The sequence below is a fragment of the Gadus macrocephalus genome, chromosome 21 (assembly GCF_031168955.1).
Source record: "Gadus macrocephalus chromosome 21, ASM3116895v1".
NCBI classification, from domain to species: domain Eukaryota; kingdom Metazoa; phylum Chordata; class Actinopteri; order Gadiformes; family Gadidae; genus Gadus; species Gadus macrocephalus.
The window spans coordinates 11875997-11903672 of NC_082402.1; the positions used below are offsets into that span (position 1 = coordinate 11875997).

The 27676-nt window shown below is 44.2% G+C and overlaps 2 protein-coding genes across 2 annotated transcripts in view; both read left to right on the forward strand.

The window, feature by feature from the left end:
• sipa1l1 (signal-induced proliferation-associated 1 like 1) overlaps window positions 1–7852 on the forward strand; it is a 35680-nt gene extending 27828 nt beyond the window's left edge. The window contains exons 18-22 of the mRNA XM_060041015.1: window positions 32–257; window positions 2045–2197; window positions 2486–2600; window positions 2905–2983; window positions 3301–7852. Of these exons, the coding sequence (XP_059896998.1) occupies window positions 32–257; window positions 2045–2197; window positions 2486–2600; window positions 2905–2983; window positions 3301–3444 (717 nt within the window). The 3' untranslated portion in view covers window positions 3445–7852. The remainder of the gene's footprint in view (window positions 1–31; window positions 258–2044; window positions 2198–2485; window positions 2601–2904; window positions 2984–3300) is intronic.
• Window positions 7853–17632: 9780 nt separating this feature from the next.
• Window positions 17633–27676, forward strand: part of rgs6 (regulator of G protein signaling 6) — a 56654-nt gene continuing 46610 nt past the window's right edge. Inside the window, exon 1 of the mRNA XM_060041022.1 lies at window positions 17633–17887. Within this exon, the coding sequence (XP_059897005.1) occupies window positions 17633–17887 (255 nt within the window). The remainder of the gene's footprint in view (window positions 17888–27676) is intronic.

A 27676-nucleotide genomic window follows, 5' to 3' on the forward strand; every position in this document is an offset into this window, starting at 1 on the left:
ACGAAGCCTCTCTCCCCTCCCCCCCCCCCAGTCGTCCCCGGGGTCCAAGCCCCCCCGCCACCGGCACTCCCTGCACCGCACGCTGTCCGACGAGAGCATCTACCGGGGCCAGCGGCCGCCGCCCCTCACCGACTCGGCGTCGGAGCAGACGCTGGGCTCCGACGTGCTGTTCAGCTGCTCCACCGTGCCGCGCTCGCCCACCACGCGCGGCGTGCCCCTGCGCCGGCCCTCCTACAAGCTGGGCATCAAGCTCCACGGTGGGGCCAACACCAGGGCGGGGGCGGGGGGGGTCGCTGTGACGACGGCCTAGCCTGGGTATACCCATGCTGCCTTGCGCGCGATTTCATTTCGTGCGCAAGGCAGCCTGGATTCCATGGATCAGATTTTTGCCTGAGATGGGGAACCAATCACAGAACGGGGAGGGACGGCAAGACGATGACGACGTCTATGCGACACACCGAAGCTTGTAGTTTACGGATCCAAAAGGGCAGCAGACGCGTTACCTTTCGATGCAGCCTTAGATAATGTTCTATTTAGTTTAGAATGCACGTTTTTTTTTTAAAAAAGCATCTTTCGGCGTTAAATCTTTCATTACCAACAAGGATGTCTTTGCCCTGCTACCAACAGGCTTTGATTGGCTGTGAGCTACGTACAGACTCATATGATAGACATTCGTGGCACCCAATAAACGGCTCCGGGCAATCGTAAACCACACCTCAAATACGAGAAAATTAATGTGTGGTTCCCAGACCTCATCTCAATGTAGATTGAGATGAGGTCTGGTGTTAGCCAGGCTAACGATGGCCTTTGTTTCCACCAGAATCACACGTTTGGAAACGTTCAGGAGATGGTTGCACAGGGCCGTTACCCGCCGTCTAAAGCGGGCGCTGATGGCCTTAGGGGAGGTGGTTGCCTCCGGAGGTGGTGCTACACTCTAGGGTTAGATTGAAAGGAAAAATAGGATGCCTTCTAGACAGAAGCTCTCGCGCTGTGACGTTCAGCGCTCAGTTCCTACGTCACCTGTCGTCAACCAATATATTGCACATTCATCTGAAACCTTATTTTTTATTTTGTGTTTCTGAATCACTTGTAAAATCGACAGTATATTTCTCTCGGGTTAGTAAGGCCAGTGTAGATGGAAGTGGGGGACCATATAGTGGGTGGACCCTAGTATCAAGGTTTTGATGAGGGCTTTTATAGTGTATGTTGGTTTTGGCTGTCCTAACACTGCCACATTCAGTCACGGCGGCACATAATTATTCCGTACTAGAGCAGGTTTTAGTCCGAGCAGAGAGCAGCAGTCTTTCATAATAATCGTAAAATATTAAAATGTTATGCTGCTTGTCAATCGATTCGTCACTCCCAAGGACTAAATATATGTGCTTCGCCATTTGTGTCTCTCGATAAGAACGCAGTTATGTTCGCAAGTGTATTTCAAATATCATTTTTAAATATAGAAACCTGAATTGAATGACTGTACAACAGTGTTGTACCTGTGTTAAGGCTCCCCTGCCCACACAGAGAAGCAGGCCTTGAGATGAGGATGTGTGTGGGTGTGCATACTCAATGGGCTCAAATGCCACCGCGTGTCTCTGTGTATCTGCTGCCCCCAAGTGTCTAAAGTGGGGAAAATGGATTTTGTCTAAAGATTAGAAAATTGATTTTTTGGAGGAAAGTCCTGTCTAAGTGGTGTCATTTATACAGCTTAAATACAAATGCATGTATGTTAGCGTTTTATTTTTGCTGTTTGTCTGATTGGCTAAGCATGGTGCTGAACTCCCGCCCCCTGGAACCCCGTATGTGTCTTTATGCTGTCCCTTGCGGCTATGTGTTGGCATTGCAACTTGTTTTGTGGCTATGTGCGGGAATTACAGTTGTTTGTGTGGCCTTGAGCTTCTGGGTCCCTCGAACACCTGGGCCGCTCGTACCTCTAGAATTGGTACATGAATGAATGGCTTCTTGTAGTCGCCAAGGACCTATGTGGCCTGTTGCTATGAATGTGTGAACTATGTTACAACTCATTAACCCTGTGTGTTGCATGCAGGCGACTTGTCTGCGTCCGACACCTCATTGGTGGAGCTGGTGGAGCGTCAGCGTAGGCCCCTCCCCCAGGAGCTGATGCCCCTCCCACCGTCTCTGGAAAGGGACAGCCCCCTGGACTGGACGCACCTGGTGGACGTGGCCAACACCTTTGACGGTGAGACAAATTGTGCACATTGCACATATAGGCACACAGAGATTCAATACTTATGCTGTTAGTTTGTTACAACACTGTTCCATTACGATTGCAGTTGGAACCCGAACTTGAAGTTGTGGTCGCCACGATGATAACGCCTGTCGTGTGTGTGTGTGTGTGTGTGTGTGTGTGTGTGTGTGTGTGTGTGTGTGTGTGTGTGTGTGTGTGTGTGTGTGTGTGTGTGTGTGTGTGTGTGTGTGTGTGTGTGTGTGTGTGTGTGTGTGTGTGTGTGTGTGTGTGTGTGCGCAGTCCAGAGAGGCTTTGTGTACTCAGACCCCAGTCATCACCGGGGCAGTGGCGCCTCCAGCCCCCAGCAGCCCCACATAGAGCTGCAGCCCCCGCCAATATCAAGACCCTCCTCCAGGTATCACACACACACACACATATATTTTATCTACCACGCACACACACACACACACACGCATAACTTTGATCTACCACACACACACATATTTGATCTACCTCACACAAACACACACACACATATTTGATCTTTCTCACACGCACACACACGCCTAACCGACACGTGTAACCGAGAACAAAACCAGACGGCAAGAGACCCAGGGTATTCCCTAAACTTGTCCTCAGTTCAGTTGCAACTTTGGATCAGAGTGACTAAATTAACTTCATGGTACATGTCTCTCTCCCCCCCCCCCCCCCCCCCCCAGCGAGGGCCACATAGGGCTGGAGAGGAAGGTCACCAAGCTGGAGGCCATGGTGAAGATGCTGCAGGAGGACCTGAAGAAGGTACAGCCGCACACACACACACACACACACACAACACACATCCTCGGAGAGAATGAAAGATTAGCCATCTACAATTGCATTGAGAATTCTAATCTTAAATCTAAGATTAGATTTAATCATGTTTTTGTTTACATATGTATTAACTTCAGCAATAAGCATTGATTTTCAACTGCGCCGCACAGCACTGACTTCTAGTGGCAGCTAGTCAAATTAAGATTGGATGCCTGTATTGGTTGTCCTCAGTTCAGTTGCAACTTTGACTAAATGAACTTCATGGTACATGTCTCTCTCCCTCCCCCCCCCCCCCGGGGGGATAGGAGCGTGAGGACAAGGCGCGCCTCCAGACCCAGATCAAGAGGCTGTGGGACGACAACCAGCGGCTGAAGGAGGAGTCTCAGACCTCCGCTGCCAAGCTCAAGAAGTTCACCGAGTGGGTGTTCAACACCATCGACATGAACTGACTCGCCCAACGCACCCGGACACACTGCCAGACCACACACACACACACACACTGACACACACACACACAGACACTGCCAGACACACACACACACACACTGACACACACACACACAGACACTGCCAGACACCCACACACACACACTGACACACACACACACACACACACATACTGCCAGACACACACACACACAGATACTGCCAGACACACACACACACACACACACACACACACACACACACACACACACACACTGACACACACACACTGACACACACACACACACACATACTGACACACACACACACAGCCAGACACACACATACACACACACACTGACGCACACACTGCCAGACATACCCACACACACACTGCCAGACATACACACACACACATTGCCAGACAGCCACACAAAGACACACACACACACAGCATCCATTCCGACATGTATTGAAAAGCACAAACCCGCTGACGCACACCGAAGGGACTAGGAGGAAAGGGACGGTTCATCCCTTGGAAGATCGGAGGCTGGATCACCAGCTCTGGAGACACACTTCCACCGGTCTGTCCTGGCCCAGAGGCAGGAGGAACCTGGAGGTCCTACAATCCAACCCCCTGTCCTACTACTCAGGACGACCATGTCCAGCACGGAGAGAGAAGAGGGGAATAAAGCAATCATTTGAACAAGGGCCTCTCCAAGCACAACCCGGCGACCCAGCCCCCACCACCACCGCCTCTGGACATGTCCCTCTCTGGCACTGCCCTTTCTCTCGCTCTCGCTCCCATTCTCTTTCTATTGCTCTCTTTCGACATTTGTAAGTATGGTGCATCGAGAATCTCCCCACCTCTCAGCTTGAAACCCGTCAGACCACCCTTGCCACTCCCGATATTGCCAACCATCGGTGAGCCATTGCCCACCATAAAAACCAGACGCCACACATTTTTCTATTGAAACCCATTCAGAAGGACTTTAGAATCCGCCATGTTTTGTGCCTGGTACTTCTGGGGACTGCCTGTACTCTTCACAAAACGTAAAGCCTTCCTGTTGAATACAGTCCCGCCGGCCAGAGCCATCCCACAGGGCGGTGTCTTTTTCTACACGCACACATAAGCTGGTGGTCCTCCACTTGGGTCCGAGGGGTCTCCACACCCCGTTCCCCGGTCTGTACTGTACAGGCGGCGCCGGCCCGCCCTGGGGGACCTCCCGGACCCCCGGCCCAGGGGGGGGCTCACTGAAAAGCCATCGGAAGCTGTGCCATGGGAAACCCACCCGAGTAGTGTCCGGGACGTCCCTTGTTTTCGTCCCATTTCTTCACAAGGTCTTCAGAAACAAAACCCTGATAAGAAAACCAAGCAATAGGATCAAGTGCTGGAGAAGCGTGGCCTACGACGCAGCAGCATGCTGGTGGCACGGGGAGGGGACACGCAGCCCGCCCCCTTACCTCGCCCCGCCGCAGCCTCTAGGGCTCCCAGCTTCAGGACGGCTCGCCGAGAGGAGAGGGTCATGGGAGAAGGAGCCCCCCCATCTTCAGTAGGAAGTCATGGCGGTGAGGACTCCCTAGTTCCCACAGCGTAAACATTCGTGGGACGTTTTCTCCGATTTAATTTATTTCCTTGTATTATAATTCCAATAATTAAGTTGATTGATTAGTGAAGTGCAACTGACATCAGTGTTATGTTTATATATATATATAAAAATATATATGAAAAGGGTTGCTTCCTATATTATTATTTAAATAGCTCCCCCCCCCCAACCCTCTTTGATTGTTTTGCTTGTTCTGCCTTGAGCCTAATATGGTTATATGGTTCTGCAATGTTTCTCATTGTAGTTTGTGCTTCCCCAAGCCTACTGTTGTGTTGTTTCCTGTGTCCTCTAGTGGTGACCAGTAGAATGCCATGCTTTTTTCCCCTTTGAGTTTTCTCATCATTTGCTCCCAACAAACTGACTTTGCGAAAAAAAACAGTGCTAATCCCAATGAGACAGGACAGAAGAACCGGAGGAGACCATAAAGAAGCTTAAAGACATACAATCAGAGAGCATATTACGTGCAGTTGTTTGTGTATGCATGTGTGTGGGTTTCTGTTGAATGTGTGGAACTATATTCGGACGGTCTTTGTTTGATGGAAACAACTTCATCACAGGGATTCTGTCAGGCCATCGATTTGATTGACCGACCGTTGACTTCTCACACTTATCGGTGCGAGTTAAGCAACTGCAGATTGCGTGTGTGTGTGTGTGTGTGTGTGTGTGTGTGTGTGGGGGTGGGGCTTCATCACTGAGCGGTGGGTGGAGCCAGGACGTGCCTTTTTGAACCACAGCTGAGATGAGCGATGTTGGGGACGAGCTCTACTTTTGAAGTAGTAGTCGTCGTCGTAGTGTTCGCGGAGAGCAGCTGCTGACACAAAAACACTCCCACACGCTGTGTGATGTCGTCCACAGTCATCCCACAGCTCTGAACCAGACGGGTGTGTGTCTGTAGTGGAGCCCCCAGTAACTTGGTCTGTATTTTTAAATCAGCCATCTGCCTTTCCACAGCACAATGAGCCCAACAGGACCCCAGATATGGAGAAAGATGTAGTGTGTGTGTGTTTGTGTGTGTGTGTGTTTATCTGTGTGGGCATGCCACTGTTTGTTTACATTCATGGCTACAAGAGCATGCAGATGGTTATTCACCCTTTTTTAATGTTGACATGTATAGGCAGTAAAAAAAGGTATATTTCCAGGCAAGAATGCCTGGAAATTGGGTAAGGGTTCACATACTGTTGTGAAGCGAGAAGAACTATATAGCCATTTCTCATCAAGGTGCCTAAAGTGTGTGTGTGTGTGTGTGTGTGTGTGTGTGTGTGTGTGTGTGTGTGTGTGTGTTGGGTTGTTCAACAGGCTCTCATGTATTCATTTATCCTGTCAATTGTAACCGCACTTTACGTATGATGCCATTGTCGGGATATGAAAGCCATTTGTTATCAAACTATTTTATTGTTTGTGGAGATTCCCCCAAAAATAGACCACTATTCTCTTATTTGATGGCATACTCAAATTAGCATATCAACATTTCAGGGATTAAAGAAAAAGCATGGCGATATCACCCTGACTGATTGTCAAACAACAAACATGAATGAATCAGGAGAAGACTACAATCGTCCTGTGCTGCCGCCATCTGGCAGAGAGATGGAGATAGATTTAAACGTTGGAGGGAGAGAGAGAGAGAGACAAATCTCCTCAAACAGAAATGTGTTGAGGTGTTGGTTCTGTTGTAGGAATCTTGTGTCCGTCTAGTCCGTGTGTTCGGCCTGTCTGGATTAGTAAGTGCAGACATCAAGAAATAAACATTTCATTGGACAACCTTAGACCTGAAAACTGCAAAAATAGACCCTTCATGTCAATGTTCCCATGTCGCTTGGAGCTGAGACGAGATTGCCCTTTTCAACCGGCGGTAGGTTCCCAATTACCTCCCATGTCTGCAAAAATGACCTGTCAACTTTCAGTTGACATTTCCCAGTACAACCAGTATACCAGGGAATGACACTTTGGGGTGATGAAAGCAGTGATTTCTGTAAGATCAGCAGCACTGCGGCGACGCGTATTGTTCATAAAGTTGAAGGATAATTGATGTAAACCTGTGGATGTTCCAGCACAGACTCGCCCTCTAACTGTGCTGCTTATCTGTACCACTCAGACCAATTGGGTTCAGATGTTCCACAACTATTCCATTTTGTAACATATGTGCAATCGTTATTTTTCATTAATGTTTGCACAGTGGATTTTTTTTCTCTGTAGAAATTGTTGCCTATATACAGGATGTGGAATATGTACTCATCCTATGTATTGTAAAGTTTTAAAATGTTCCCAAAATATTTTTGGTGTGTTTATTTTTATGCCTGGTTGTGGTTTGTTGTAGATTAGGAAGAAGGGAACTTAAGACTGGGGCCAAGCACTATGTGTGTGCGCTTGACTGATCATTCTGCAGAAGGGACAAGTGAATTAAGGGTAAAGATACACCAATTTCAAATTTGGATTAAAACTGATCAAATTGAAATACTGTTTACATCTCGCTTTCATGTCCTTTTTGTAAAGTGTGAAGGTATTAAAAGAAAATACATTTGAAGTGATCACAGTATTAAACGTTTCTGAAATAAAATAAATGCTGTATTGCTTTGTGATTTTATCCATTGTTTTGGTTTTCTTTTGGAGTTGCTTGAAAGCTGCCATATTACTGTAAAATGCACTTTGTTTTTCTGATGTGAATCTGATTCAGAATGCAGTGGACCCAGGTTTGTATTTTGTCCTATGAACATTGTTATTGTAATTGACCTGAACCCGTGGATCCATGGGAAATAAATGGATCATACTTGATGAATAAATCCTTTGAAGATGCTTATTCACTTAATAAAATAATCCCTGTATATAGAGTCCATGTTGTCTGTGATGTTTGGTACACAACGGTGGGTGGGAGAACATTGAGGTCGATGATTCATCTGGTTGAGAGATGCGTATGAGCTTTATTTAACTTGATGCTTTCTATCCAAGGTCTGTTACAAAGGTATATCTGACCTGAAGGAGGCAGGCCATCCAAAGCCAAGGATCCGCTATAGAGATTTCCTCATAAATGCTGTTGCAATGGTAAGAGTCATCATGCATCTTTGTGAACATATATTTAGTGATTTAACTATCCGTTTTATCCAATGGGATTTACACTGTTTTTGTGCTCTATGCAATTTATTAATGAGCAGGTGGGGGTTTAACATCTTGCCCAAGGATACTTGTAGGTAGAATGCAGCGATTTGGGTTCGAATTGAAGAAGTGCCAGGTCTGTAGGAGTTTAACAAACGGCTAAAACTGTATCAAAGGATGTGTTGGCTATTTTACGACAACTTTACCGATATGGCCTACATGAACCGCTTTCCAGTCAAATGTGACACTGCCTGTCTCCTGCTGACCGGTATTGTCTGTCTTACTTGTCCTCAGCAAGGGGGAAACACCAGGTGGCAGCCATGTGAGAAGAAGTCTACACTACCAAAGGTTCATATTTATTTGAGAAATCAAGGCCAAGTCTTGGTGGATTGGTTCATTGGGGGTTGAGTGAGCCTTATCCTGACAGTAAAAGCCCATGGTTATTGTTTCACATTAAACAACTTGAATATCGTCTACTTTGTTTTGTCTTAATGATGACTGCGTACTTATTTTTTTTTTACTGTTTTTGCTCGATTATTACTTGGAGCCATGCACTGGCCACACAAGTGGAGTGCCGTCTGCATTCCCCTATTCACTTTCTAAAGGGCTCAATGGTTTTCTTGTGGGTGTTTAAAGCACTTAGTGTCCTGAAGTGGACTATGAATCAGACATTTCCATGTGTGGTACCCTCTCTATCATCCACAAACACACACACATACACGCACAAACACAGACACACACACACACACACAAACACACACACATATACAGTATTTCTGCTGCACTAACATCAGCCCACACGCTCCCACCTGAGGGTACCTTTCATGTCTGCTGTTTGCTTACAGCTTGACTGCCTCTCAGAGTGATGCAGAGGGTTGGCCTTCTGAGCCCTCGTTCAGAGAGAGAGAGAGAGAGAGAGAGGATCTCTGGCAACGGGACACATGTTTGCGGATTGTGCTATTTGCACACTTGTGTCAACTGATGGCCAGTGCTAACTAACTTCCCACTAGAGCCCGTTCTGTTGCCCTGAGCTGTTAGCCAGGAACGAGCGCAACATGCTCTGTTGGACTGCTCAGTGATCCAGGACTATTGGGAATGTGGGGAACATGCTGTGTGCACGTGACACTCATCTCAGGGGGCCGTTTAGAGTTGAGCTAAAAGGCTGCACACATACTGGGCGATCCACTGGAGGGGGTCCACGGCGGTTCCTCGCACAGGATGTGGACATCATGGTGGGCGACCAAATGTTAAGCAGAGGGGGGATGCACCAGGTAGCCTAGCAGACAAGCTACAGAGGAGCACCTGGAAATATAGGAGGATAATGGCGGACGTGCATTGCTCCTATATTTAGGCAGGGAAAACAGATGGAAGTTACATGTGCAAACTAGTACTACAGGGGGTTTCCCGTTCTCAGGATCTAACCCTGACCCTTCCTTTCACACACAATTCAGTATTTGTATTATTAATACAAAACCATTGTTTTTATTGCGACAGTTATTGAAGGACGCTTTAGATATGAAGTCACTTTTATTATTATTTTTTGCAGTAGTGCACACAACCTGTGAAAGGTGAGCCGTGTTCAAATTGACAAAATATACTATTTCCAAATTATTAGTGACCAATTTCGGGCCAATATTTCTGTGTTGAAGATGGTTCATTTCCGATTATGCATACTTACTAAGACAATGTTAATCCCATAGTGCAGTGCACTGACCCCAACACATCAGTGTGGGATCAGATGCGAGCAATGATGGGAATCGTGGTACTCATGATTTGTACCCAGTCATACTTGGTGTGTGTTTATGTGTGTGTTTGTATGTGTCCCAAGCCTGACAGGAAACATCAGAGCTCAAGAGTCCCCTAATAGCAGCCTGCATCAACCGACACTTCCAGCATCCCCGTTCACACACACACACACACACACACACACACACACACACACACACACACACACACACACACACACACACACACACACACACACACACACACCAAGCCCCAGTGGACCATCTTGTTTCCTGTTTACTCTTCCTCAATAATTCAGCTGGCCCAAAGTGGAGGCTTACACCCCTCCCATGGGCAGACAGATCGCTGACGTTGGCGTGTGTGAAAGACATGAATCTATTTAGCCAGAAAGATCCATTAGCATGAATGTTTTTCTTGTTCTCGATGATGGCTGGAAAGTGCCCGTATTGATTTTCTTCAGCTCATTAATGTCAATATTACCATTGGTGGAAACAACTGAAGGAGAGAACGAGGCGGGGAGCAACAACTTGCTAGCTTGACACATGGTAGCACCCCTCTCCTACACACCTTCTCTGCCCAAAATGTTAGGAGCTAGCTGGCTTTGCACAAACCATCACATATGCCCTGTCTTAGTGCACCATACAATCACAGAAGTATATTTTCATTTATATTAGTAGGCCTATATATGTTTTCACTGCTATATATCTATTTGATGTTCATTCTTTCATCTTGTCTAAATGAAGAGGAATGAACAAGTTCGAGAAACTTTACTCATTATGGCAAACATTTTCTCAACCATTTCTGACATTTCTGTCATGATGGCACCCAAACATACGCACACGAGGACACACTGCTTTAACGTGGCCACTCTGCCTCCAAGCTCACACAGCCCACCCACCAACACATAATTGCTGTATACGCGTGTGTGCGTGTGTATGTGTGTGTGCGTGTGAGTGTGAGTGAGAGAGGTAGAGGGGGACGCTACCACAGTTGCCGCTGGACCCACACCATCTGTACAGCTGTTCCACTCCCGCAGACACCTCGTGCCGTGTGATCCACTAGTCTCCCCGTCTCTTCTCCTCCTCCGCCGCGGAGTGACGGATACTCCACCTGGGTCACCTATAGGCTGCTGCTGCCGGGGAGCTGATTGGGCGCGTGTTTGTCCGGGGAAGCTCGAGCGCGTCGCTCGCAGAGAGAACACGGGATAAAACGACGGACGAACGGTTTTAACTTTTGTTTGCTGGTTGTTCTCTGAACGGATTGCTAACGGGGTATATTGGAAGAGAAGGATAAAGTGAAAGTAATAACAAGGCAAAGAGCGACTTCTGTGCTGCGGCGGCGTGCCTGCTCTGCCACGCGACAGTGTTCCCGCGGTTAGCATCCTCAGGTAAAGAGCCACACATTTTACCTGAAGGTTCGAGAATGGATGTGTGTGTGTGTGTGTGTGTGTGTGTGTGTGTGTGTGTGTGTGTGTGTGTGTGTGTGTGTGTGTGTGTGTGTGTGTGTGTGTGTGTGTGTGTGTGTGTGTGTGTGTGTGTGTGTGTGTGTGTGTGTGTGTGTGTGTGTGTGCGTGCCAGACTACCAGTCTACCATTGTATTAGAAAAAAAACGAACTGCCTTACTATGTTTTGTATGGTGATAGAAATATTCCCCGTCGCTTTTACCGAAGAATACATGCAGGTGCAGGGAATGTGAGGCAGACTAAATTAAGATGTAGCGCTGCAGGTGGTGTACGCTCAGGGAGTGAAACGCTCCTAGGAGGATAGAGGAACACTATGTACAGGTACATTGCAGAACTGGGTACCAGTCTAGAGACAATCAAGTTACCGTACTTTCTTTGGACACTATTATATTCAATTTAAACGTGTATTCAATACGCCAATGCAAAACGTTCAATAAGTGTTAATGCACATTGTCTTTGAAATGGGATTATGTGTGTGAGTCTGACCATACTGGGGTGTCTGGGCAGGGTTTATTAAAATATAAATCAGACGTGCTGATTAAGCTGAATGGTTGTAGAGATATTGGTTTAAAGTTGCAGATGTCAAAGATATATATGGAACAGTATTAATATATAATTAAATATATATAAATATATATATTATAACAGTAGTAATACTGACCTGACATCCCAATGCATGATGGGTTTGAGTTATTATCCTCTGCCCTCATGAAGTGTAAGGTTGTGCCCTGAAGTAAAACCAAGGGTTAAGTTGCGTTGGGTTTATAATGGGAATAAACATAACATAACTCGTTTTTCTGACAGCCGGAGGTGACATTCCCCAGTGCACTATTCCGGGGAGCGCGGCATTGCAACGGGAATAGTCCTACTTCATGGCTGCATGAGAACTTACTTGGTTTCCATGGCAACATGCAGTACTTTCTGTTTTGAAAAAGGTTGGCCTATATGTCAATCGACTGCCCCGGAAGAGAGATTAGGAAGGGCGTGGCTAGGGGCTCCTGCACCACACATTTATTCACCATATTCTTCTAATTGGTTCTCTGAGGGGTTAGGAATTAAACACGGATGATACTTGTCCATTCCACGATTCATAGTAGACAGAGAGTCAGGGGAACATTTCTAAAACAAAACGGTTTGGCCAAACTACATCTATGGGTGTTGCCACTATATCCATACCAGGACAACAAGTGCTTTTTCTGGGTAAAATTGCTAACTTCACCAACAAACTCAACTCTAACCAGCCTCGACTCTAGACGCTGTACTGTTATGCGACTTCACCAGTCTCCTTTCGGTGTGTATTATGTTATGTCAGTTTGAGTAAAGGGGCTTCGGTGTGCTACAGGTATTCTGGGTATTGTGCTCATTGTATAATGAGGAAAATATGCTAAGATCACATATCAGGAGGATACAGGAAAGGAGGCTGCTGATGCTGGAATATTATCTAAATATATATTTGTGTATGTTGTATATTGCCTAAGGGTTAGAATAACCCTGTTGCTATGATGTCAAGTATCATGTCTCTTTGGTGACTGAAAACCAAAGCAACAATAGCGGTAGGAAAAATGTCCATACATCATGAGGGCCTGCAGATTGGGTTGTGTTTATTGTTTTTTGCTCCAATGCAGGAGAGTATACACCCACATGTAGTCAGCATTGTTACATGTGTATGTAGTTTATACATGATGTAATACACTCCCATGTAGTCAGCGTTGTTACATGTATCCAGGCCTATACTTGATGATTGCGAAGAGCTAGGTTTTGTGTAATATGCATGTGTCCGTTCATGCATGTAGACACATATACCCCCACACACAAACAGTGAAACACACACACACGCACACACGCACGCACGCACGCACGCACGCAGGCAGGCAGGCAGGCAGGCAGGCAGGCAGGCAGGCAGGCAGGCAGGCAGGCAGGCAGGCAGGCAGGCAGGCACGCACACACACACACACACACACACACACACACACACACACACACACACACACACACACACACACACACACACACACACACACACACACACACACACACACGCACGCACACACAACTGATGATTGTATTGATCTTAGGAGGACATGGAGCCAAGTATTAGCCTCTCTCTCTCCCCCCCCTCTCTCTCTCTCTCTCTCTCTCTCTCTCTCTCTCTCTCTCTCTCTCTCTCTCTCTCTCTCTCTGTCTCTGAATAAACTTTGAAGTCGAGTTGAGAAGTGCCATTTTCAGAGATGGGCTGAGACGATTAGAGCACAGTGCATACAGGGACTGTATAAACTCATTACTCTACTATAGATATTATTTGACCTAGACTATAGTTGACATCGCCGCTAATGATCCCAGCAGAGTTTCTCCTCTCTAACCAAGCATAATTGCGGTTGTGCAAAATGAGGGGTTCAGAAAGTGGAAGTCCTGCCATCTATTCACACGCCCCACACTTACACCAGCTGTTGTTACTCATCAAACCCCATTCGCAGTCACTGCATCCCGCAATCATTTGTTAAATACACAACAGATAATTTATACCTTGATTGTAGGCATGTCTCATATTGCATATACCTAGTTCTTGATTCATATTTGCGCCCTATACCAGGTAATGTTCTGAAATAAAGGGCACACTGTCCTTTGAGCACACAACATCACAGTTGCTCATTTATACACAATTCTTTTTATCTATAACGGCTTTTTCACGTTTATTTGGGATGTCGAATTTCATCAAGCCTGTCCTTTCATCCACATGTGTCATGAAGCCCACACATGAGCTTGTGCAAGCCAACAACAACAGGTAATCATGGCCCTTGGGCAGGGGCCAGCAGAGTGATTGGTTGCATACCATGAACCTCAAACCGTTGAAGCATCACACCCGATTGTATCGGCTGGGCTCTTCAGAATGCTTGCAGTTCTGTACATGACATCGGTTACACTTGCTATGTACTGCTATGACATGTTGCTCTCACACAGTGACCACACACACAACATCACACCTCTTAATGCTCGCTGCTTTCCTTACATCGCCAGACCCATTCGCAAATGCGTTTGAAGTCTTGAACCTCATACTTCATCATCGGTTTCCAAAGGGTCGCAGACCAAAATGCCTCTGGACCCAATATGATAGACCTTCAACCAATCAGAGCAGCGAAACCTGTCTCACATCAGCATCAGCCATCTTGATTTCTTATGAAAATGCCTTAATAGCGTTCCCATAGGGTCCTCCTCTGTAGTGTCATCATATCAAACCGGACCCATTTTAGATAAACAATTGTGATTGGCCCGTCCTTGACCAATCACCCGTTGCTTGGAATCTGCCTGAAATCTGTCTGAACTGGAGGGGGACCCTCCCGTTCATATGCCAGAGCAAATAAAACAAGAGCTGGCAGATTTGTCTGGTTCCCAGGCTGGCTCACAGCTCCAGCCATCATAAATAATTCATTAGTTGTTGTACCTTAGGGTTTTTTTATGATACTTTACCAGTTGACTGGAAGCAAATTTAATTGAACTGAAATACTTTATGAGACTGGATTGTTATTCATTTGAAGTTAATTTCTCCTCTGCATAACTAGTTGTATATTAATGGTTATCATGATCGTGGACTCTTTAGTTAATTTTTTAGCAATTAGTTGATTGTACAAATTTTGTACTCCCAACCCATTATTGTTTTATATTATAATTTGTAATATCCAGGAAGATCCAGAGTATATCAATTTAATCAATCACAATATTGGGCTGAATAATTGTATTGCTTTTTAATATAATCTTTTAATTATTTAGCAGCCTTACCTCTCCCCTGCTCATCCAATGTTTTCTGTCACCCTACAATAGAGTTGTTCCAGTTGACCTCACTGCAACATTTATGTGCCGGCATTTTCTAGGTCAACTTTCCACTCTTGTTCAGGTTGACATATGCAAGAATCCACATAGGAAACTCTTAAAGACACAGTATGTAGGATCAAGTGGCATCTAGACCTGAGGTTGAGTGAAACCAACTAAGACTTATATATCAGATAATCTGTTTCTGCCATGTACGTTTCGCTATATGCCACTCAATTCTACACACACCTTTAACAGTGTTCTCAATAAAGAAATATATTGCGTTGCAAAGATTTTAAATGAGTGCCTGCATCTGTCGAAAGACGTGAGAAGCATGTCAGGATCTCCAGGAATATGTTTTTTGCCAGGAGACTGGTAAATCCCGAGGATTGGCAGCTAGGCTAGTCTAGTGTTTTAAATGAGATAGATGGCACAGGGCTCAACCTTTGCCGTTTTCAAACAGCCCTTTCCTTGACAATAGACACAAGGGGTTTGGAGAGAAAAATCCTGGATGAAGCCCAGATGGAAGCCTTCAAATTTTTTGTAAGCATGCAGAGATACCTGTTTTTATAGTGACGGAAAATGTACTAAATCATTTATATGGATACTGCAGGCCTATACCTATATCAACCTACCCAAGAAGTTAGGTTGCAAATCCACTTCACTTTGGAGCTATCCCACTCAAAGACACGTGTCCCATGTACTGCCACACCCCTTTTTGTCTGAAAGGCATGAAGAGAGAATCTCTTCTGACTTGGCCCATAACAAGAAACCTACACACCCAGTTTGGTGCAAGTCCGTTTACACCTTTTTGAGGTATCCCACACACGGACAAACATCCCCTCCCTGGCTGAGGTAATTTTGCTTAAATGCACCAGGGGTTAGCTTTCACTAGTTTGGTCTACTACCCCTGTGCTGCATAAAAAAAGCAGACCCAGAAAAAGCTTTCTAGGAACATGGTGTGCGATATTGCGGTCTCAATTCCTATTGATGTATAATGTATAATGTGTATGTTTAGCTTTGCCTAATGAATGCATGTTTGTTCACAGCAAACATGCTGCCTTTTCTGTGCACTCCGCTGTATGCTTCATGAAGAAAAGAGTGTGTAAACATGTCATTTTGTACAAGGCTTCTCTTTTATGTTTCTGTTGCCAAAAGCAGAAGAATAAAATAGTCTCTAGTAGTGTAGTGGTGTTCCTTGGTTTCTTTACATTTTAATTGTATCTGAATTTAAAAATATAGCATGTATATCCTTTTTCTCATCCAGTGTTCTTCAACTGTTTTAATTTGAGCTCTTGGTGATCACACAATCCTTATTGCAGCTTTCCTTTACTGGTCCAGTAAGAAGTAACATTTAACATTTGTAATTGACCTTTATTCTAATGTATACTTATTAATATACATACTCTAACTGCCCATGAAATTGGCACATCTGTTACAATGGACCTTTGTCCTGCAATAAAATAAACTTGTTGTTCATTCTAAACTCCACCAACAAGATCATTCTCACGGATAGACCCTTGAATCACTACAGGTGATAGCATTATACTTAAAAGAGAAGAAACATTGCTGTATCGCTGCGCAGTTTGGCCCTGGCCCTGTTGACAGAAGCGCTTTGAGTCTCACTTCAAATGGTGAATTGAAATGGTTGTCAGATTGCAATGCAAAGATGGTTGTGTTTTTGATCTCAAATGGTGGTAGGAGAGATCAAAAACCATCTCCCGACCATCTGTACGTACGCTATGTTCTCGCCAAAATAACCACTGTAAAGTAAGCGGGTGTCATATCGTATCTGAAACATCAGAGAGGGCCATGGGCTGATTCCTAGCCCTGGCATTTCTATTATTCAACAACTTTTGTGACATCCAAAGAAATGGAAACTAGTAAACTGTTTGTCTCTGCCTGTTTTCGGAGGTAGAGCAAACCATGGACGAGGTGGTGAACTGAAACGTGTGTGTGTGTGTGTGTGTGTGTGTGTGTGTGTGTGTGTGTGTGTGTGTGTGTGTGTGTGTGTGTGTGTGTGTGTGTGTGTGTGTGTGTGTGTGTGTGTGTGTGTGTGTGTGTGTGTGTGTGTGTGTGTGTGCATATCACACATGTAAACTGCGCCTAGTCTAAACAGGCTGAGGCAGTTCTACTTCAGTCGTCGTAACTATTCATTTTGGTGAATACACATTTGTTGAGGAATATAGCTCTAGTTAAGGGACATCATGTCACCTCAGGGCCTCAAAACGAGGAACCATTATTTGTTGCCTATCCCACCAATTTAGGATTCTAATCAGACAATCACCAACGAAGAGGCATTGGAGGGCACTTTGCCATCATGTTATCATTAGCTTAACAACTAATCTCTACCTCCCCCCCCCCCTCCCCATTTCCCTGCCTCCTACCATACAACAGGACGCCAACGGAAAACAAACCGCGGAAAACTAGGGAGAAAACCAGCAAAGAGGGCTGGGGAAACAACGAACAACGTAGACGGACCCCCGAGTAGGAAGCCACCCCAAGATGGCCGACGCACCAGAGCAGAAGCAGAGAGTGGGGGGGGAGGAGCAGGTGGAGGAGGAAGAGGAGGAGCAGGAGCAACCGGAGGAGGACGAGGAGGAGGAAGACGAGGACGAGGCGTCGGAGGGCTCGGTGGACAGCACAGAGGGCAGCCCGCGGATGACGTTGGCGGCCCGCCGGGCGCTGCGGGCCTTGAAGTCGCTGGGGGCCAGCGTGGACCCCGATGACGACTCCCCCAACATGATCGTCTACAGGAAGGTAGGAGACGCATGAAACAACCAATCACAGCCCATTAGAGCGGCACATGCTATAGTGAATGCAGCTTATGCTTGAAAAGAGCCTTTGATTGAACTTCATTCACCACATGTCCACATGAACAGAGGGTGTGTCATCAACACAATGATTGCCTTTCAGTCAACTAAATACTTTAACTGTATGGCAAACGACATCATGTTATTGTAGTCTTTTAAAGTATGTTATAATTATTATACCAATAATGGTATAATAATGGTATTCAAATCACAGCCTAAAACTATGATATTTTACGGTAATTGGTAACACATGAATGTTATATCAATACTTAGACATTTTTTTAATGTTTTATTTTCCATTTAAGTTAAGTGAACTCATGGTAAAAGGTCTTATTGTGTGAGATGAGACAAGGGATCAGTGAATGCATGTCAAAAAGAAGGTGACAAACTTAACACAGGCCTTATATCTACGTAAATGTAAATAGGGCATAATCAAAGGCCTGTGTTATCATTTAATGTTTCTTGACTTTGTAAACATTTTAAAAAGGCACATTAATAACAGCCCAGAAAACATACTAATAAGTATAGCTGGAGTGCAGAGGTTTAAAGATTTTGTCGATACGGCCTTTTTGGTGATTTAAATAGTATAGTAAATATATATATAGTAAATATAGTAAAATAAATAAATTGTTCAGTTTCAAATATATCATGACATACCGAGCATATCAAGATCCAGGAAGGATTCAATGATTTAGCTTTTAGGATCAGTTGCTCATAAGATTTCGTTACATCTAGATATGTTTATATGTAGACTATTGGGAAGAGGAAAGGGAACATCCAGGACTTTGATTTAAAAGGGTTATATATTATATATTATACATCCATGGGTTATAAATGTTATACGGTTATCAAGTCAATCACTTCATTTCATCTATATTCATAATATACACGCATATATGACCGAAAGGGAAAGAAACACTTCAATGGTAGAACATAAATGGTATTCCTGTACACGGTCATGTGGAGTCCCACCCACAAGAGACTCTTTCATTATGCACTCTCGTTCGACTATGTTGGCACTCTAAAATAAATACAAGTTTCAAACCCATGTCAAATGGCAGCACTTGGGCAAGACAAGTGCTGCAATGACAACTGATTATTACAAAGTCATGTGCAATTGTGAGCGGGCATAACCTCGGTTATATGGACCGTAGTGTTATGCACAATAAAGATACTCCAGGTCTTCAATGAGCATGGGCAGTCAATGCACGTACATGGGAATCGAACACCAGGCCGTAATGCGGGGGCTTTAGCTTAGCTTCAGCTTTAGCTTGACCTGCGTGCCACCGACTTCCAGCATCCCTTACAGGATACTGTTATTGATCTAAAGGATTACATGGCAGCCTGCGTAACGGATTAAGGCTACAGTGTTCTCGCTCAATACTGAAGAAATTTAAAGAAATTGTTGTCGGCATGGACCACGACCCAACCTTCCCCCTCTACTTGCTCTTATTTAAAAGTAAAGAATTATTTATTTTGATTGGTTTTATTATTGACCAAAAAGATCAGAAAATAGGGTCCAGATTGGGGAATCCTTTAAAGGTGACATATAATACCACCAGGTGTGAGTGTGATTAGCTGATGGCTTATCACACCTGGTGGTATAATATGTCACCTTTAAATCATTAATTTGACACTTTATAAATGAAGCCAAGAAAACTTGTCCGTCCTTGCTTCTTCCCAGCGTGTGTGTTTTCACATGTCTCTGAGTTCACATGTCTTTGTGTCCTTTGAATTGTGCGATTCGTCATTCCTAGTTGTTAAATTTACCTACTTTTTCACTCTTGTCCTATATGATGCAAACAAATGGATCCAATTATGTTTGGGATTAAATTACTTTCAAGCAATTCGATCGTGTTGAGAGAGCAAAGTGAATTTGTTTGTGTTAATCAGATATAATACGTTTGTGTAAATCAGACCTCCCACCATTTCCCTGTTTTTCCAGTAATATATGCTGATGGTCCGGTTGGTCATTTTGTCCATCTGCCCCACCGACTTACACGCACACACACACACACACACACACACACACACACACACACACACAAGCACACACACGCACACGCACACGCACACGCACACACACAAACACACAAACACATCCACTCCGACTTAGTCACACAGACATGCGCCTGCGTATGCAAGCACACACACACGTGCATGTGCACACACTGAAACCCCAGGCTAAGGAAGGTCTACGTGACTCTTCCTATAAGATATTGGGAGAGTATATTGTGTGAGTTTTCAGGGAGACAGTAATTGCTGAGTGGAAGAGAAGGGGAAAGGGCAATAAGCCTTAGTGTTGCTGCCGGCTTTTCACCTCCCGTGCTGTGGGGCCCTGAGGCTGAAGAAGATGCACGGAGAGTCAGGAAGGAACAGCAGCTCCCGTCTGCAGTGATGAATACAGAGCTGGCTGTAAAGGGAGAGGGCGAGAGAGATGCAGAGGGAGGGAGAGAGGGGGGTAGGACGTCTACACCTGCCTAGCCTGACACGCGTGATTTTCAATGCTTGCTGAAACGGATACACACGCGTGTGTGTGCCCAACGTTGCAAGGCTTTTCGCATTCGCCATTCAAATGTATCGGGGAAGAGATGCTAATATGATGGATGACAGCTCAAAATAGATTTCAACGCTTCCAAGATGAGACATGGAGATTGAGTCATCGAATCATTCGTAGGAATTATGGTCTGTATATATATATGGGCTGTCAACGTTAACACGCTTACGCTCGCGATTAATCTTGAAACCATAATGTGTTCATATTGTTAACGCATATTAACACCCTTGCTCATTTTTGCCTCATATTTGATTTTGACATTGGCATACGTCAAACATGCCAGCATGGCGGGTTGGGTGTTGTTGGGCGATGAAGCTCTGTTTCTCTCTGGTGGGTAAATGGCCAACAGGTTTGGAAGTGGTTTCTATGGGGTCAGAACTGTCTCATTAATAATGATTGCACAGAGAAGGATTCACAATTGTAAGTATGTATATAAATTACCCTCTTCTCACAAATACATTTCAATGCACACACAAATGGATATCGGTATGAATAAATGTAAAATAAATCAATGAACAAAAATAAGTTTCACAAACACATTTCTGATCCACACACAAATGTTTCTAAAAAAATATTTACACTTTTCATCAAAAATGTATTAGAATGTTGTTACATTTATATACAAACTGTTATACTTGAATTCACAAGACGCTTTTCATTTGTGAACTTGTTTGCATTTGTGTGTGAACTGGTCTGTATTTATATGTGGATTTTTGAGGCTCCTGACGTGGCTGGATTCACAAATGCATTTTTTTCAACAAGGGACTCTGTAGCCAATCAGATGCCTCCCTTGTTTTCAGCCAATCACATGACTGCAGTGACTGGGTTTTTAGATTGTCGGTGCCGTTAAAGTAGCATTAATAATTGCTTACTACTTTAACGTCACCGACAATCCCAAAACCCAGTCAAAACTAGATGGAAAAAGTGTGTAGTTCAAAACGTGACGCAGCTTTTACTTCTTCGCCACCTAGAGATTGTTATGTACGATCATTCAAAAACCCCATGTTATTTCCCATAGACATTTGATCAGTGTTTCTAATAACGCTGTTTAAAAGAACGGCCTAACGCCGTTATTTTTTCAGTAAAGGGGTAATCTAACTAATTACTGTTTCCGTCGTTACAACGTCGTTACCGTTATTGTACGTTAAATGTGGTGCGTTACTATGAATTGATTGGATAAACTGCGTAATCCGAACGCACTCCTGGCTCCAAACACAAACTGCTAGTGAGGAGACCGGGTGGGTTAACAACGAGATAAGCGAATATGATTGGCTAAGGCAGAGTCATGTTTCATGGTAGCCAATCGGAGGCAGTGTTTTTACGCACAAGCCAGGACACGTGCGCCCCACACACACACACACACACACACACACACACACACACACACACACACACACACACACACACACACACGCACATGCACACACCAAACAGATTAGATGAAGCAGCAGAAATGGCGAGTCCGGAGCAATCCGATGAAAAGTTGGCATTATCTGTAGTATTCGGCAGATATTCCACAGCCTTTGCAACCAAGCAAATTCAAATTCAGTTGGTAGTATATTAGGGCCGTGAATGGGTAATTCAACCATTTAACACATTAAGGCCAAGTGAAAACTGCTAAAATCCAAATTCTTTGACATATAGCAACTTTCTTTTTTTACAGTAACGCAAATACTTTCCCTGGTAACTAGCTACTTTTATTGTAGAGTAATTCAGTTACTTACTCGGTTACTTTTTGGAACAAGTAGTGAGTAACTGTAACCAATTACTTTTTTAAAGTAACGTTGCCAACACTGCATTTGACCGGGGGAACCGGGAGGCTCGGAGGCTGGACTTATTCTTCGGGACTGCAGTCATGTGATTGGCTGAAAACAAGGGAGGCATCTGATTGGCTACACAGAGTTCCTTGTTGAAAAAAATGCAATTGTGAAAGTTCACAAATTTAAAGCGTCCTGTTAATTCAAGTTTAACAGTTTGTATCTAAACATCCAAATACACTTTTGATGAAAATTGAAAATATTTTTTCAATTCATATATTTATGGATTTATATTACATTTATTTAAAACCAGACCCATTTGTGTGTCGATCAGAAATGTGTTTGTGAAACTTCTTTTTTTTTAAGGATTTATTTTACATTTATATATACCGATATCCATTTGTGTGTGCATTGAAATGTATTTGTGAGAAGAGAGTAATTTATATATAAATCACAAAATACATTTGTGAATCCTTCTCTGTGCATTCATTATTAATGAGACTGTTCGGACGCCATTGGATTCCTATATGGTGGAGGGCTGTGTCATGGCTTGTTGGCTTTCCATTTAAGAGGGAATGCATGCCGGTGAGTCAAGAAGACTAATGTGTATACGACGTGTGAACGACAGGAGTCGATTCAACCCTGATATTGCGATTAAACATTGATTAATCAAAACATGTGTGATTAATTAGATTGAGAAAAAATCGATTGGGGGGACCTTGAGTCTTTGATTCTAAACTTTGATATAAAGACATTCAGTAGACTTCGTCTTTAATGATCTCCTGCTGTGTCGAGAATTGTGCATATCTCTCTCTCTCTCTCTCTCTCTCTCTCTCTCTCTCTCTCTCTCTCTCTCTCTCTCTCTCTCTCTCTCTCTCTCTCTCTCTCTCTCTCTCTCTCTCTCTCTCTCTCTCTCTCTCCCCCCCTCTCTTTCTCTCTTGATAACTACCTGTGTGGCCCTGCTGAGGGCCGTGTGTGTATTTGTGTCTGGTTGTGTGTGTGTATGTGTGTGTCTGTCTAGCTGTGTGTGGTTTTGTGTTTGTGTGTGTGTGCTGTGTGGTAGCATGGTGAGTGGTTGTGTCTCCCCTTGACCAGATAATTTGCGGTAGGCTGATGACTCACAACATGTGCCCTTACTGGAGAGATGTAAATCCCATTAGTCCCAGTCTATGAGTCATCAGTCACCTACAACAGCAACAACAACGACAACAACGCTGAGGCAAAGAAGAAATGCTAATATTGCCCCCAATTCGCTGTTCTTTAATAGTATCATGGCTCATCTGAATTAATGGGGGATTGGGGATGAGAAAAGGGTATTTTATCTCAAAGACAAACTTCTACAGCTGTGCTGGTTTGCAGAAGCCTGGGATCCTATGGATTACAAACGGCTAGAGATGGAGGATTGGTGAGATACCATACTATAATAAGAAAGAACTTGTCCAGAACCAAATAAATGCAGGACTTGGACTGTGACCAACAGACCTGTCACCATGCATCTTGTTGCTTGATGTGAAGAATTTTTCCCCAGAAAGTTGTTTTCATATCTTTGTCTTGGCAGTGGCCCAGGAGGTGAATTGGGTTGTCTAGCAACCAGAAGGCTGCTTGTTCGATCCCCGTTGCTCCGAGCTGGGTGTTGCTGAGGAAGGCACCTTACCCCCACTGCTCCGGAGGAGCTGGCTGTTGCCTTGCACGTCCGACACCGCTGTGGTGTATGAATGGGTCAATTTGAGGGGCTTTGAGTGGCCTCAGGACTGAGAGGCGCTGTAAAAATGCAGTCCATTTTCCATTTGAAGTCGGAGAGCTTCTCTATTCTTCCTTAAGATCTGAGGTGATGATACAGTGTGTTATGCAATGCCTCATTTGATGTGACAAATATATCCTAGTCGGATGGAAATAATCAGTACTTATCTATTCAAGGGACATGTGTGTGTGCTAGAGAGGTGAAGCCATGCAGGTAGTTCCACGAGTGCCAGCCAGGCTACTTAAAATGTGAAGCATATATTGAAATGTACTTCACCGTACCCCTGTGATTTAATGCTTGCTTAGGGAATCAATCAGACATTTTTATCAGGTAACAAAGGAGCAGATGCAAACATCTAAAGGAGTCACCTGATATATAATCTTTCTAAGAGATATATCTATATCTGCCTTTCAAGTCAATGGACTAAAATGTCACAAAGACATTCTACGAGTCTCATAGTAAAGGTGTTAGCAGATGGCCTCAACAAACACCCACAAATGCCAACATGGGGCCTGTGTGCCATACCACTTCAATAGTTGTTGGCTATCGTTGGATTAAGTTCTTGTTTACAGGAACTTGTAACGGTTTTTGCCAACTTCGGCAAACATCAGGTAAATGGGTGTTGGTGTTTGTTTCGGAGGTGTGCGAGTAGATGTGAGTAATACTCTAACTTAAACTCAGGTCTCCTTAGACCTAGCACACACTACAATGTTTAAAGAAGGATTTTACAATCGTGAGAGAGACCCTTTTCTATATCACACAAACAATTTGCAGGCATGTATTTTCATGTAAGTAACAAGCTGTTCACATGTACCACTGTTCCCATAATTCCCCAACTCGCTGGGGGGGGGCAGAGAGAGATTAAAAAAGGTGTTGTTGCCTCTAGTTGCTTGAAAGCCGTCTTTATGAGAGTTAATACTCTACAGTTTAAGATGATTTTCTACATCAAAAGAGACGAGAAGAAAGGAGTGATACATGAAGAAGAGAAACAGCAAACTCCCGTGAAGTATATTGACACACAGAAGAGGTTCACGTCAGCCTCTTAATAGGCAGTGCAGGCCAGACGTTTACCGACTGACTCCCAACATAACAGCCCTTCTCCCCCCAGCTGAGGAGGGAAATGGGAACTATGGGAAAAAACTGAAAACCCTTGTTGATAACCTCTGCCCTGTTACCACAGACTGGGAAGTGAAGTGATAAAAAGTTTGCAGTGAAACTAGTGAAACATAGGTCTTGGACTATTGCCTAATATTGTGTTTTTTACTGAGCCTGGTTTAGACCTTGCAACATGTTTGTTGCAAGGTCCATGCAACAAACATTGCATGGACCTTGTGTGGCTGCCTCTCTCCACCTAGGGGGCTTTTATTGGGACCTGATCCAGGCTGTCATGTAGCAGTGTGCGGTGATGGCTGCTCTAACCTTTGCTGGTACTCAGTGTTCAAGACCCTCCCAGACCCTCCCAGATGTTGACATTGGAAAAGCGGAAAAATGGTCCTCCTCCCTTCCTTACATCGATGCACTCCTATGCTTGTGCCTGGATGAGTGAGGAACCACATCTATTTATAGCACTTTAGTTACAGAGCAGAATTCCCTGCCACAGGTAACAGCTACTGAGTGGCAGGCTGATCAAATGAGGATGGGAGGGAGCGGGACAATCATTCGTTCAATCATTGATACAATTCTCTATTCTATTTTTAACTTGAGAGGAAAATATCTGTGCGCTTTTGTACCCCGAGTGGACGGTTTTAGTCTTTAGACACGATATGAGTCTGAATAATTTGTTGATGGCTATAGTGGCAAAGTGCAAGTAAGAAGTGCACTAAAAAGGTCAAGTAGTTTGAATGGTTTGAATGAATAAAAATGAACATATAAATAAATAGATAAAGTTACTGAATGTCGCTATTATATAAGCTTAGGATCAGTTCATGGGTGTTCATGTGAACGTACTGATAAAACACTGGTCATTAAAAATGCAAAGACCAAATTAAGTAGTGCAGTCCAAAAGTCAAGGAGTTCAGGTTTAAATTAATACTAAATTAACATAGTATAGATAAAGATACCAAAGGTACCTTATTCCTTAACCACATTAGGATCATTTTATTGGTGTGCATATGACCATACTGAATAAAACGGTGGTCATTAAAAATGCAACAAGCCAAAGGAAGCACTCTAGTAAAGTACTTCAGGCGGTCACTTGCGCATTAGACTGTCATGACAACCGCATACTATATTTAAGTGCAGAGGAATCAAATAGAGTGGATAGTCAGCGGCAGGTCCTTTTTTTTTTTTTTTTAATAAATAAAATGTTCAAGTTAAAACATTTAAAAATAACTTGGATTCATGCAGCAGCCAAATCCTCCTCCCAAAGGCTTTCATGCAATACAGCAGAGGCGTGGGATATCTTCTCCTGTCAGGGATGTGTCTTCGTTAGCTTTAAAACATGGCTTGTTGGAGGCAAAGTATCTCTCTTTAGGTATTTCGTGCCCTGGTGCTGCAGGACGCGATGCATAATAAAGGATCTGATGCATTTGTATTCATGCGATGACACCTATATGAGGACAGGGGGAGATAAACAGCTCCTCGAAATAGTGCTTTGATATGAATCAATTGTAACGTCAAATGCCAGACTTGAGGCTGTGGATATTCACAGCTGGTTGACTGTCGCACAAATTGTTTCTACTGTGTGTGTGTGTGTGTGTGTGTGTGTGTTTGTGTGTCAGGTTCGGCAGGACATCAGAGAATTGCCCCTTATTTAATTAAAAGTGGATTTTATGATGCTCATTAATTCACATTGAAATATACAGAAAATTAGTTCTCTGATTGAAAAACAGGCACTATTGATCGCAGGATAATGAAGGTGTTGTCGCACACCAGACATACAATGCACTCCACCAATACAGGTAAATTAAAGGTGTTTGGTGACTGTGTATGGGTTTGGTGTGTGTGTGTGTGGGACAGGGACAATCCTGTGTCGTCTCTCTATGGAATTATTTATCGGTGCATGTCTGTGATCTTTTTGTGTGCACAGGTGCATGTTGGGTTGCGTGTGAAATGCGTATGGCGTTCACGTGTCTATGTTCTGATGAATGCCTCTTCACATATTGATGGCCACGTGTTGACGCGGAGGACACAATTTGAGGTCAACCCTAATGTTGACAAAGTGTCCAAACTATGAGGGACCTGCTGAGCCAGGCGTGTTGTAATGATGTTCCTGGTTGTGTTAGTGTGGCGGTCGTCAATGGTTTAATCCGTAATTAATCTGCCACATATTCATGGTGTTAAAGGGATTAACATATTGTTTTGAGGCAGGCATTTTCTAAACTGTAATGAGTCGGAAACGGAGCCCGTTCCCACTTTGGAGATTTTTGGCCGATAATACAAAGGACTGCACATCAAAGGGCTTTGGCGACAAAGCAGGAGCGTGCACATCCACCTGCACGCACACACACACACACGCTGACACACACACACACACACACACACACACACACACACACACACACACACACACACACACACACACACACACACACACACACACACACACACACACACACACACACACACACACACACACACACTCAAGGAGAGAATGGGAGTAGGGGGAGAAAGCGCAGTGTATGAGTAATTGGAAGTGAATGGACTCAGGTGTTAATATTTGGATGGACGGCCTGTACTCCA